The following is a 13355-nucleotide window of genomic DNA, read 5'->3' as shown; positions in this document are numbered from 1 at the left end:
AGGGATGGAAATGAGTCGAGCCGCTTGTCAAGGGTCTTTGGCTCAGTCTATTTAAGACTCGACTTAACTTGTTTATTATAAAGGTCGAGTTCAAGCTTCTTAAAAAGTTTTTTAGATAAAAAGGTCAAGCCAAACTATAAAAAAGCTTGTTAAGCTTGACAAATCGATTTGTTTAAGTAATAATAATAACTATTATCTATACCATTTTTATGACATTATGAATGACAGGATGAAGTGATATAAAGTGCTTAGAGAGTTTACTTGCATGTGACAAATTTTCAAAAAGAAAAAGACTAAAAGGATAATGCAATCAGATTAATACTTTCAAAGAAAAGAATGTTTTGTAAAGACATTTTCAGACAATTTAGATATTTTTATTTGACTATATTAGTATAAATCATCTCTAATCCATATATTTTTTAATATTATGCTCCTTTCATTTTCTTTTGATATACTTTGTGTTTTAATAATTTGAATTCAATATGATCTTGTTTATAAATTATTTTTGGATTTCTATTATAAGTTTCTTTTTTTAGTTAGTATTTCATTAGGTTTTAAAACAATTAATTGGTCAAAGACGTCTTGCATGCTTTTAAATAGTCTCGTAGGTCAAGTCAGACTTTTATATAAGGGAGTCGAGCCTCTAAAAAAAAATAAAGTAATGAGTCAATTTCAAGTCTTGCGTATTTAACTAAGTTGAGTTTAAGTCTGATAAAGCTTAGTTTGACTTGTTTCATTTTCACCCCTAACGGTCTTACATATTTTCATTTGTGGGAAAAATATCTATCGAGTTGGTAGGTCCCATCACTTATATTTGTGCTAGCGGTTGAGGTTTGAAGTATTTTCCATGTGCTACATTGTGATGCAAAAGGGACAACTCAACATACCAATTACCAAAAGTTTCTCAAATTACTATTATCCACCACCCATACAAAATTCTGGGTGTTGTATTTGCAAATTTATGTTGGCATGCAATGATTTGCAGATGAAGATGCATATCCATCTAGTAATGATGGAATATATGTTGGTTTTCATTCCCCACATATCACTCCATACTTATTTGATTTTGAACTTTGTTGGGCACGCGCTTGGATAATTTGTACGTCCATAGTGCTAACTAAGCACATCAATCTGTTTATATAAACACTCCACTTGTTTTAACGTAAAACTAACGTCAATTTCTTCGTCAAACTATGTGGAGCCTGCCTATCCCACTATTTGGTGTTAATTAATGTTCTGAGAATGATGTTCACGGTTCTTATTGGATTTAATGCATGGGAAAATTGAATAAATGAAGAGAGAACTATGGCTATTTGGCATTGGGCAAAAGTGGGGTCTATGCATCCGCATCCGCATCCACTGAGCCGAATAAATGATGACAAATTGAATATTGTTTGTTATGGAAACAAAGAGGCCAACAGAGGAAATTAGTAAAACGTTAGCATTGGTTTCATCGTTGACACTAGTAATGTTACATAATTGCAATATGATGGTGAGTAAACGTGTGGCCACCGAAAAGTCCATGGTCACGCGAAAATGAATTTTCTTGTATTACATTTGTAGTAGTAAAATTATACTTTTAATCTCATGTTTAAAGTTTTGATTTAATTTATCTTTTTTGACAATTTCGTCTATCTTGTTTTTTTAGTTTCATATTAGTGTTAACACATGAACATGATACATAAAGAGAACAAAAATAATTTTTTTTTAATAAATTATACATGTTTCTTTTGAGATTTAAGAAAATTTCACATGTCTTTTTTTTTTTTTTTTTAAATTCTACACATATATCTCCTGATGTTTAAAGAAATTATATGTCTCCATTTTATTTTTAAAATTTACGTGACCCTTATAAATGTTGTTTAAATATTTGACGGTAACAAATCATATACATCGATAATTTTGATTAAAAATGACTTAAGATATATTTTTCGTCCTCATAAATATGAAAATGATCGAAATCTGTCACTACAAAAAAAATAATCTATTTTTTATACTCGTAAAATTTAAATATGTTACTTTTTATTCAAAGTTAGGTTTGGATGCATTCGAACCTATATATATGTTATTATAGAAGGATCATATTATTAAACTTTTTTACATCATTTTTAATCTTTTAATAATCAAAATTATCAACGCACATGATTTAGTACTGTTAAATGTTTGGATGATATTTAAGAGGTTTGTGTACCTATTAAAATTGATTCTAAGATTCAAAATCATCATGAAAATTTTAAAAAGTAAAAATAACTATTTGTTGTTTTGACTTTCAACATAACTGATACTTCTTCGTAATTGATTCAGAACTGGTGAGTTTGTGATCCATTTCATTGTGTAAAAGGAATTATGTGTATTCATAGAAAGAAAATACTGGATAGCAATCTTATTAGCGATCAATGAATGAGTAGTTTTTATATTATTATTTTAGTTTATTTAATGATTATTTAAAATTTTTTATATATCACAGTAGTAGTTAAAAACAGTCGAGTATTTTAACAATGTTGCATACTACATGCTCTCTTTTTATTTTGTCATTGTCCTCATTTGTTTTCAATACCTAAGCACAACTGATTAGACACAGAAATTCTACCGACAGGGATGCTTAACCCATATGGCCATATAGATTATCGCAGGGATTTGGGTCCACCATATCTTTCCTGATACACTGACGCAAATAAGTGAACTTACCACTTACAAAGAGACATTGTCTGAAACATTTTGTTTAGATCATACATATTATTTGCAAAGAAACTTCTATTCAAGTTGGATAGAATTTCTATGGATCTAAAACAGTTTTTTAATATGTAATACAATTGTATACTCATAAGGTAAAATTGAGATCACTGTTTAAATTAAAATAAACTTGGACCATTTGATCCACATTGAATAAAAGCTGCAAAATCAGAGGTTATTTGAGGACATGATTGTAATTGTATAATTATATAAGAATAATCATATAATTGCCTCCTTAATTATAATAGGGAGAAAATATAATTAGAATAACCTGTTAATATAAAACTGATCACACGAGAGGTAATTTAAGTAGCAAACAAAACAAACAATTGGTTTTGCAAGATGAGAGGATAAATTTGCCAAAAAGTATTTGTAGGGAGGGACAATCTCAATAGCAAAAACTAATCTTACACCAACGAATCGAAAAAATTTAGGTAATATAAGAAAACTTTACTCTTGATTTAATTCAATAACAAAATAATGTTGAACAATGAACTTAGTTGCAAAACTAAAAATTTACATGCACATGCAATATTACTTTCAACACCATCATTATCCACTACCCTTTAAGAAGTTTATTTCGTTCATTGGAATGTAGGTGAGAGGGGACCATGAGAATTGAGATCTAGAAAACTCACCGAGCTTTCCACATTTTGCTTTGCATGAGGGTCCCATTACCTTTTTGGAGGGGTAATGTCAAAAACAACTAAGAAACCAGCATAAGAATTCGGTGCAAATTTATTTATAGTTGAGTGGGTTTATATTTTGATTTTTAACTGCAAATTGCAAGACACAACTGGAAAATTCTCACATGCCAAATGCCCAACGAATGCTAAATAACTTGACGTGTGCTACAAAGACTCAAACCTGCCCTACCCTGCCAATGTGTGTTGTTTTGTTGTTCTTGTTTTAATTTAACCTGTTTGTGTGTGTGTGGAACTTTTGGTTTGTCTTTTTGTTACCTAAAACACACCCTAATGGAATGAAGGTTGAACAAGAACAGCCATAGGATCCTTGGCATTAACTTGTACTGCACGAGGAATCACATTAGCCGTGTCTAGTAACTAGGTTAGGAAAAATAAAAAAGGTTATGCTCTGTGCTGTCCAGCCAAAAAGTAAAAGTTAATTCAGGATACAAAGTAAGTGGTGTACTTAACCGGGATAGAGAATAAAAGTATCAAACACGTTTCTGAGTGTGAAATCAGAAATGTAGAAGCAGATAGATACAGAGCTCCTGGATGGTTTTTTTTTTCCTTTTCTCATGAGGGACTTAATTGAAATTGGATTTCCAATTGAAGCAAAGGGTGGCTTTTAATTATATTTAAGGAAAGGATACTAACTTTTGTTGTCTTACTCTGCCTTTTGAAAAAACTCATACTACGGTAAGTTGGTTCTTTTTTCAGTTCAGATCCTAATCCGTGGGCGCATATTGATTATTAATTGCGCTTCGACTTATATAGAATGCGTTTATGTTTACGCCTAACAATTTCACACGCAAAGGGGAGAAACAGTAGGCGTAAACAAAATTGGTTTTCCTAACTTAAAGAAATACTAATATATTAAAAATAACGGTGTAAATGTACTTATAATATTAGCTATTAATTTTTATTTTATTTTTAATTCCTTAACTGGTAGTACTACTTTAAAGATAAAGATCAATGTTCCAGTTAAATTCTCTATCACTATTGTTCAAGTAATTAATGCGTTAATGACGTGCACTGCATTGATTATCCTTGACAGGATGACAGTAAGCATTATTCCTAGTTGAGTGAAAGAATTATTGAACTAAAAAGAGTCTAATTAACCAGTTAAAAGTTAAAACGTGTACGCCAATTATATAAACTGTGTCTCGGATTATTATGTTCAAAACTGTCTAATGCCCAGTGTTATCATGTTATATTATTGGATAATCAATGCATTGGAAGTAGGATTAGTTGATTAGTTTGTTACGGTATCAAACATTTATTAATTAAAATATCAGTTGTTTATAATTAAATAAATTTTTACTTAAATTCTTAACAATATATTTATTTATTTATACTATTAACATGATATTTTTTTTGAACAAACATTACATGCATTTATTAGTAATCATAATTCTTGACTTTATTGAAACTTTAATTTAGTACCCCATCTGTTTTATAATAATAGTAATGTAAGAAAAATAATAAATTCAAAATAATCTAGGATCACAATTATAATGATACGGAAAAATACTTGATTTTGAAAACACTCTATTTTACTTTGGATATGAAATTGGGACCAAAGATAACATTTTATCCTAAAGTGATATGACCCAATGAGAAAGAATTGGTTATAAATAGAAGTCTTAAATACCTCTTGGTTATTAAAAAAATATTCATTCCCTAATTTACAAAATATTTAATCTAATAAAATTTGAATTAAAATTTTGATGGTCTTGGAATTAAATAAAAAGAATTTATTACAATAAATATTATGGTTCTAACACACTTCCCCCTTGAAGCTAGCTTAAAGATATCTCCCATGAACATCTTGTCAATAATACTATCAAAGTGTAAGAATATCTGCAATTTGATCCCTACTTAGAATGTAAGGGATGCAAATATGATCATTTTTCTATTTTCTCCTTAATAAAGTGTTAATTAACTTCTACATGTTTGATTATCATGTACAATTAGGTTGTGAGCAATGAAAATTGTGTCTACATTGTCAAAATAAAGCTTTATTGATCCTAGACTATTATTAACTTCAAGACCCTCTAACAACTTATTAATTCTAACACTTTGTAAATATCCTGTTTCGTTGATCTAAAATTCAGCATACTGTGTGACACAAGTGAATAGACACAAGTGAATAGAGTAGTATTTGAGGGGAGATGAATTTTTCCCTTAACTAGTATTTTATTTCCTTAAAAATTAATCTCATTAATTTTTACTATAGAAATACTTTACTTTCAACAAAAAAAAATCTAAAATCCAGCATTTATATATTATAAGTCACGATATTTGATTTTACTCGATTTAAACATAATTATGAAAATATTACGTATCAGTTTAATGTTAGTATCTCCTTGCTAGAAATGACCATCACATTTTAAAAATTTAATGTAAAAAATTTGAAAATAAGTGATGCTTTATTTTTCAAAAATATAAAATAAGTACAAATAACGAGGAAATTACATGTCATAAAAAAAGAAAAATTCATAAAAATATTTTAATTATTTAATTAAGAATGATAAACAAATTTATAGTATAAAAATTAATCATCATTGTAGTGGGAAATATTTTCATATAAATATGATATTTAAAAAAGAGATATTCTTCCTCTTTGTGCAATCTACAGAACACATATATAAATAAATTAGTTGGAAGGGGAAAACATAGAAATAGAGAACATGTTGCTTTGTTCATTTTCAAGGAATATCCCTGTTGCTGTCAAGGAAGATCCCAAATCCAAAATTACAAACAAGGTTTATTATTAACTCCGGCTGTAACTCTGATTAGGATTGGAACTAAGTATACGGATGACGATTACGCATCAATATACTGTCCAAAATTCTATATCATTCTTCCTCCTGTTCTTTTCTCGACCAAATTGCACCATATTTTTCTATTGCAATAAAATAATTATTTCAGTAGTGATTTAATATCATTTATTTCATTTTCTACTAATGAAATGGTTTCCTATGATTGGCTTAACCAGTAGTCACCATTAAATTTTATTCCACTCCGGATACCATCTACTTTTTATATATTTTATATGTTGATTAATATCAATTAATCAGATGTTAATGGTAAATTAAGGTTTTTGGGTGGTATTGGTCCATATTAGGAGCCATTCAACCCTAGGGAGACGTGTGCGTGTATGAAAATTTTAACAAACATTAAGCCATCGCTGACATACTCTTTAATTTTAATTCATAATTTTACGCACGCAAATCTAGAGGATGAGGGAAAGCAGAATTTGATCTCAATAATTGCATTCAAATAAAAAGGATTTTATTATTAGTATAGCTTCTTTTTCTTTTTTAACCAATTCTTTTTGTATTATCTACTAAACAGTTTTATTTTAATTAAAAAATTAAAGTTCGTTGCTACTGAATATGATTGAGTAAATATATAATCATGGTCGCGACTCGCGAGCTACAATTTTTTTTTTTTTTAAATGAGCTGCAATAATATATGTTCAGAATTGAGAGGAAACGTTCCTTCATTTACCTGCCAATCTTATACTGTAGGATTTTGATTCATTAGAAACAATAATGCCCGAATCTGCAGAACGGTATAAGAATATTTCAATAATATAAACGTTATAAAAATGTTCAAGTTTCTTCTAAATAATTAAAAAGATTCCCACTGTTGGGGTGTCCATATTTTGTTTCAAAATCTGCATTATGCCTATCTTCCACCATGTGGGGGGGAAAAACACATGACTGAATAATTTCCTACTTACACGTACCTGGTCCAGAAAAACAGTCACATGTGTACTACATGAGGACTTTGTTGGTACAACATTATAGATTTTATATGTACATTTATATATTTTTTATCCTAATTGTATATTTATATTCTTTTATAAAAGAAATAACATTATGATATTATTGGGGGAACAAAAAAAACATTTTTTAACACTATAAAAAAATAAAAATTCAATCGTCATATGTATATTTAGGGTAAAAAAAAATAAAATTGGTAACATTCTACCCTCACCCTTTATAATAACTATCAGATATAGTAGAAGTGTAGAAATAGAACATAGCTTAATAGAGATCCATTTTCGGTAAAAGGAAAAAGGGGCTGCATAACGCTTTGGAGCCAAGAAACTTGTCTGTGACTAGATGAGGTTGAGAGAGGTGATGGATCACTCTGGAAGATTTCTTCTCTGAGTTAAACACGTTAATAAGAGTTATATTATTAGAGATACAATTTTTTATTTATTTTTCTATATGACGTTAATTATCTTATAACACATTTTTTTTCTTTCTTTTTTAGTTTTTTTCTCTCTGGTATATATATATATATATATATAAAACAATCATATTAGAGTGATGTGTATCATTATGTAAAATGACAAAGTGATCCTATTTGAACCAGGTGAATCATAACGAAAAATACTGAATATTTAAGGTAACTAGGTAAGTATATTCAGAAATTCGAGACTAATGATTAAATTAGAATAAACTATGTCAGTTGATGAACTTGGTAGTATTGTTAATTTGTTATATGTTTTTATTGAAGAAAGAAAATAGTAGTAATAGGCATAAATACAAAATTATGTGCAGAGTTAGCTGGTATTGTTTGTTTGTAAAATGTCTTTGTATTCGTCTCCTTAGGCCATAGTCATAGATAAAAAGGAAGTGAAGAGACTAGAACCAAACAAAAGAAAGGTCCATTATGGATTACTCTGATGATCTCTCTACACCTTTGCTTTCTCGAAGTCTCAGCTTGCCTTGTCGGAATTCCCTCCTGTTCCGGTCATCACACTTCTTTCTCTGGTCACTCCCTCAGATTCACCCTCTCTAGCTAGTTCCCAACAACAAACTCCAAGGTCTTCATCCTTTCATTCTTCTTTCTTTCTCACTTTCTTCTTTCAAAACTAAAAAAAAACAACCAAATGGGGAGTTTTCAAATTGAACCAGAACCTTAGCAACAACAAACTTCTCTCTTTTTTTTCCTTAGATATTTTGTTTCTGTCCTGACTTTGATGAATTTGGGTGGAGGTGTCAGGTGTGGGACAAAGTCCTCAACGTGTTTTCCCTTCTTTCATTATTATTTTGCAGAGTTAAAGCAGATTCTGGTCCTCTTTTAAAATTGTGTTTAAACATGTTCCGGTGTATATGGGTTGTGACCTGTGACATATCATGCGTCTTTGAAATTTTGTTTTTCTCAGATGTTGATATTTTATTGTTTTTTCTTTAATTAATGTGCATAATCTGTTTTTAAATTTGCTTCGGATGTTCAACAGAGCAGTATGTTTTTTTTTTTTTACATGACAATGAATCCAACTAGAAAGCAACCCAGAAAGAAAAAACAATTTTTATTTTAACTTTTATGTCCCAATTCAGTTACCAATACACAATTCGATTTTGATCTTTGCGTTTCTACATCATTAAATAAACCAATGTATGGGCATGTAATGGGACCTATATATTAAGGATCCTTACATTATTTCCTTTCTCTTTCTCTATTCATATTTACTTTGTTGTGTGCGAATATATTTTATTTTTAATTCCTCTCGGCATAGTGAATTAATTCCAGGTGCAACCCTGGAATTCAACGTGAGAATGAATATTCTTAGTTCTGCATAATCTGTAGTTTTAAGTTTAAAATTTGTCATAAATATTAAATTCTGAGATTCTCAGCTTTCTGAGTCAGAAATTGTCCTTATGTTCAGTCACGGCACCCCCAACTTGTTTCAAGTTTCAAATTTTATTTCATAAGGAAGTATATAGGAAAATGCAAAGATACAAATAAAGAAATTGAAACGGTTCCTTCCTATGGGCTGTTGTAGAAATTCTCACCTGCTTCTCATTCTTTTTGTGCCGTACATACGTGTATGTGTATATATAAGTTTAGTAATCGTTATCTAATTTCAATACGCAGGTTCCACACTACATAATACACTTTAACGGGAAAACCAGAAAAGGTGTCGTGTAGGGAATCACATTATGGGGCATTTTTCCTCAATGTTCAATGGGTTGGCACGGTCTTTTTCAATGAAGAAAGGAGGAAAAAATGGGAAATGTGGAGGGAGGGAAACTGCTGATGCAATGGCAAAGGAAGCTAAGAAGAATGACATGATGTTGTGTAGCTCAGGCATTGTTCATGTCGATGGTTCAAACAACTTTGCTTCCGTTTTCTCAAAAAGAGGCCAGAAAGGAGTGAACCAAGATTGCTGCATAGTGTGGGAGGTATGCAGATATTAGTACTGAAATATCTTTATTTTCTTTTTCATATTGTTATGGGAAGAATTTTCTTGTGTGTCATAAGAATAGTAACCTACTTCAATGAAATTCAATTCAAGCTTACTCACATGTTACTGAGTGGTTAAATGTTAACATCATTGTGGTCCCTTTGTTTATTGTGAAAGTGGATGTGTTGGTGTTGTTTATAGGAATTTGGATGCCAAGAGGACATGATATTTTGTGGGATATTTGATGGGCATGGACCATGGGGTCACTTTGTGGCCAAAAGAGTAAGAGAGTCAATGCCACCATCTTTGCTATGCAACTGGCAGGAGACACTAGCCCAAACTTCAATTGATCAGGCTATTGACGTAGAGGAAGAGAAAAGTAAACAATACAGATTCAACATATGGAAGCATTCTTACTTGAAGACTTGTGCTGCCATTGATCAAGAACTAGAGCAATATCGCAAGATAGACTCGTTTTACAGTGGAACAACTGCCCTATCAATTGTTAGACAGGTAAAAACAAAATAAAAAAAACCAAGGACAAAACTTAGATACAATTCCTTAAATGCTTTCAATGTTGATTTTTTATTAAAAAAAAGTAGAGTTTCTCGCACAACATTACATTAAATATCAACATGGATTAACAAGGTGAAACTTCAATTCTGATTGGCAAATAATTTCAAAAATACCTAAGGAATTGTATCGATGTAGTTTTCTCCTAAAAACAATCCACATTTTATAGTATTCAATGATTACTTGCAACTTCCTTAGTTAGTTTCATATTCTTAATAGACCAAGCAATGCTAGTGGAGTTGCTTTGAAAATAATCCATTACTATATTCTATGATGGCCAGGGTGAACTCATTGTCATAGCAAATGTTGGTGACTCTCGTGCTGTGTTGGCTACAACATCAGATGATGGAAGTTTAGTACCAGTTCAACTAACAATCGATTTCAAGCCCAATTTACCCCGTTAGTTTTGCTCACTGTGTTTCCATGATCTTTTGTTAATCTCTAGTACTATTTTGGCTTCTCATTGTGGTGATGTGTAACATTCAATTTCGCGCAGAGGAGGCAGAGAGAATAATTCAGTGCCAGGGGCGTGTGTTCTGCTTAGAGGACGAGCCAGGGGTGCATAGGGTGTGGTTACCGGATGAAGAGTCCCCGGGACTAGCCATGTCTAGGGCCTTTGGTGACTACTGCATCAAAGGGCATGGTCTAATTTCTGTGCCTGAGGTAACACACAGAAATATAAGTAGTAGAGACCAGTTTGTTGTGCTAGCCACTGATGGGGTATGGAGTCTTGTCCTTGAAACTTTAATTGCAACTGTTTTTTGTGTGTGTTTACAATTACATATTCTGATTGAAATTAACAGTTAGCAATATGAACACATTCTATTGGGTTAATTTGTGATGCAGGTCTGGGATGTAATCTCTAATAAAGAAGCAGTGGATATTGTATCTTCAACAGCAGATAAAGCTAAGGCAGCTAAACGTTTGGTGGAGTGTGCGGTGCATGCATGGAAACGCAAGAGACAGGGCATTGCCGTGGATGACATTTCAGCTATTTGCCTTTTCTTTCACTCTTCCCTTTCAACAGAGCAAGTTAGCCAGGTTGCCACATTAAAATAGATTATTATCGTGTAAAATGGGCTAGCCATGTCATAGTTGATGATGTTGGGTTGATGTAGCCTTTGGTCTAATTGATTAAAAGTGCATGGTAAATTTGTTTCCTCCTTAGTTATTACACTTATAGCGTGTTTGGGTAAATTATATCTACCATCAAAATCACGTCAAACAACCTAAGATACACAACGACAATAGCTTCTGCAGGAATGTGGATCGAGTTGAACGTGAGTGATGATAAAGCAAACATGTGCTTCTTTGATTAGTGTCTATTTGTTTGGTGCTAAAACTGAAGGTTACGAACACGGCAGAAGGTGATTTTTGGTAGGTGGAACTCGGACTAGAATGAAGAGTACGGTGATAATAACTTGTAAGGGTGTGTTTGGATTAATTTTATCACACAAGCCTGTATAATGGTAAAAAGGACGAAGGTTAGTAGGTTGAAAGGTGACTCGATAATTTGAAATTTGACAAATTTAATTTAATAGGATTAATCTTAGATTTTAAATATAATTAAAATGTGTTTAAATTAATTTTAACCACAGAATTTTCTTTAAAAAGTGTCACAATAAAAATAATTAAAGGTTTGGTTACTGGTTGAAAAGGGTAGTTGCTAGTTGTTGTGTCCAAAGAGATCACCCAATTCTAGCAATTTGGTTAACAATGGAAAGTGGATCTTGAAAGACCAAACAATTAAAAAATGGCACAAATGATGAATAAAACAAAACCGTTCCTTGTATATATCAATCTCATCTAGCGTGTTAAGCAAACATGCTACGGTAATATAAGTAGGTATAAGTTGTACCTCTGCAAAGTAAAGAAATTGCATTACACACAGAGCCTTCAAAACCTAACAGTTTCCAGTTATATAATATTTAAAAAAAAGGGTCTAAAATATTGTGGAACCAAGTCTTTGTGTTGATCCTCATGTTGTCTTAAATATGTCCACCTACCCCATGCAAAGACACTTACAAAAATTCCCCCGTACATAAACTATATAGAGCCAACATACATATGCATGGATTGATCTTCACAAACAAAGTAAGGGTTGAGAATACCATTAAAATAAAGATATCGAAAATTTCTTCCCCAATTCCTTCATCCATCTCCAAGAAGTTAGTTTAATTGATTCCAACAACTATTTCAAATCTACATTGTCATTGTTGAAGACAATCGCATTCCTCATATTCCAAAGAAGTCAAGCCTCGCAATCCAAACAATTCACCAATGTTGCCTGTGTTTTGAGCTTGAGATCATGGCATAATGCTGCCACCAATGGGTTATCGAATCCGCAGGGAGCACCATTGAGAAACCAATCCATTTGTACAATCCCATCCAAACCTGATACACGAACCCATAGGTGAACAAAGCATGGACAGATGTTTCAATCTCCAGGTCATGACACATAGGCCAACCAAAGCGAACTGATCAACAACTTGTGTTCCTTTGGTTTAGATTGTATTTGGACTGAATCTTATCAAGCATGACTTTCCAAACAAAGCCAGATGTTTTGGATGGAACTCCAACATTCCATAAACACTTAAAACCCTCCAAATCCAAGTTCTCTAAAGAGCTAGGTTGATGAGAAGCTAATAGCTCATAGATCTCATGAACCAAGTTTGAATCGTAGGAGCCATTTCTTCAAGTCCATCTGTCCACAATGAATTGTTTGTCAAGGAAGAGCTGGACTGTGGGGGCTAACTTGTACAAAAAGTCATGTTCCCACACAAAGAGTTCCTTCCTCCACCTAAGGTTCCAATACCATGAATCCTCCTTTATCTCACCCACCTCACATATCCACTTCCTTTTCTGAAGAGAAATAGAATAAAATATAGGGAAAACTTCCTTCAAAGGCCTCTCTCCTATCCAATAGTGTTCCCAAAACTTTGTAGACTCTCTAATACCCACAAACTTGACAATATTACTTTTAAACTGAGCCTCCTCATCCTCCCCTGAACACAAATGTCTAACATCACGCCAACACAAAGATTCCACCATTTGGGGGGGGGGGGGGGGGGGGGGGGGGGATCTTACTCAAGGGGTGCCCATAATTGGATAGGACAGGCTAAGGAGTTTTTCTCCTTCAATAGTCTCCAAACCCC

General features: G+C 32.1%; 1 protein-coding gene across 4 annotated transcripts; it reads left to right on the top strand.

Annotated features, from left to right (window-relative positions):
- Nucleotides 1-7992: 7992 nt before the first annotated feature.
- LOC100808955 (probable protein phosphatase 2C 34) lies at nucleotides 7993-11360 on the top strand. Of its 4 annotated transcripts, none has more exons than XM_014772165.3 (6): nucleotides 7993-8441; nucleotides 9318-9625; nucleotides 9829-10140; nucleotides 10482-10599; nucleotides 10697-10920; nucleotides 11047-11360. In XM_014772165.3, the coding sequence occupies exons 2-6, from the start codon at nucleotides 9383-9385 to the stop codon at nucleotides 11257-11259; spliced, it is 1110 nt and encodes a 369-aa protein (XP_014627651.1). In that variant the 5' UTR covers nucleotides 7993-8441; nucleotides 9318-9382; the 3' UTR covers nucleotides 11260-11360. The 4 variants fall into 4 exon arrangements, with proteins under 4 accessions (XP_014627651.1, XP_003554628.1, XP_040868667.1 ...); XM_003554580.5 differs by having other exon boundaries at nucleotides 7995-8262; XM_041012733.1 differs by lacking the exon at nucleotides 7993-8441 and adding an exon at nucleotides 8530-8837.
- Nucleotides 11361-13355: the final 1995 nt, after the last annotated feature.

Source organism: Glycine max, chromosome 19, assembly GCF_000004515.6.
Source record: "Glycine max cultivar Williams 82 chromosome 19, Glycine_max_v4.0, whole genome shotgun sequence".
Classification (NCBI taxonomy): Eukaryota; Viridiplantae; Streptophyta; class Magnoliopsida; order Fabales; family Fabaceae; genus Glycine; species Glycine max.
This window is presented reverse-complemented; position numbering and strand designations above follow the sequence as displayed.

Coding starts and splice junctions, on each gene's coding strand:
- LOC100808955 (XM_014772165.3), top strand. CDS start 9,383: ATGGGGCATTTTTCCTCAATGTTCAATGGGTTGGCACGGTCTTTTTCA. Junction 9,626..9,828: donor ATTGCTGCATAGTGTGGGAG/GTATGCAGATAT, acceptor TGTTGTTTATAG/GAATTTGGATGCCAAGAGGA. Junction 10,600..10,696: donor TTTCAAGCCCAATTTACCCC/GTTAGTTTTGCT, acceptor AATTTCGCGCAG/AGGAGGCAGAGAGAATAATT.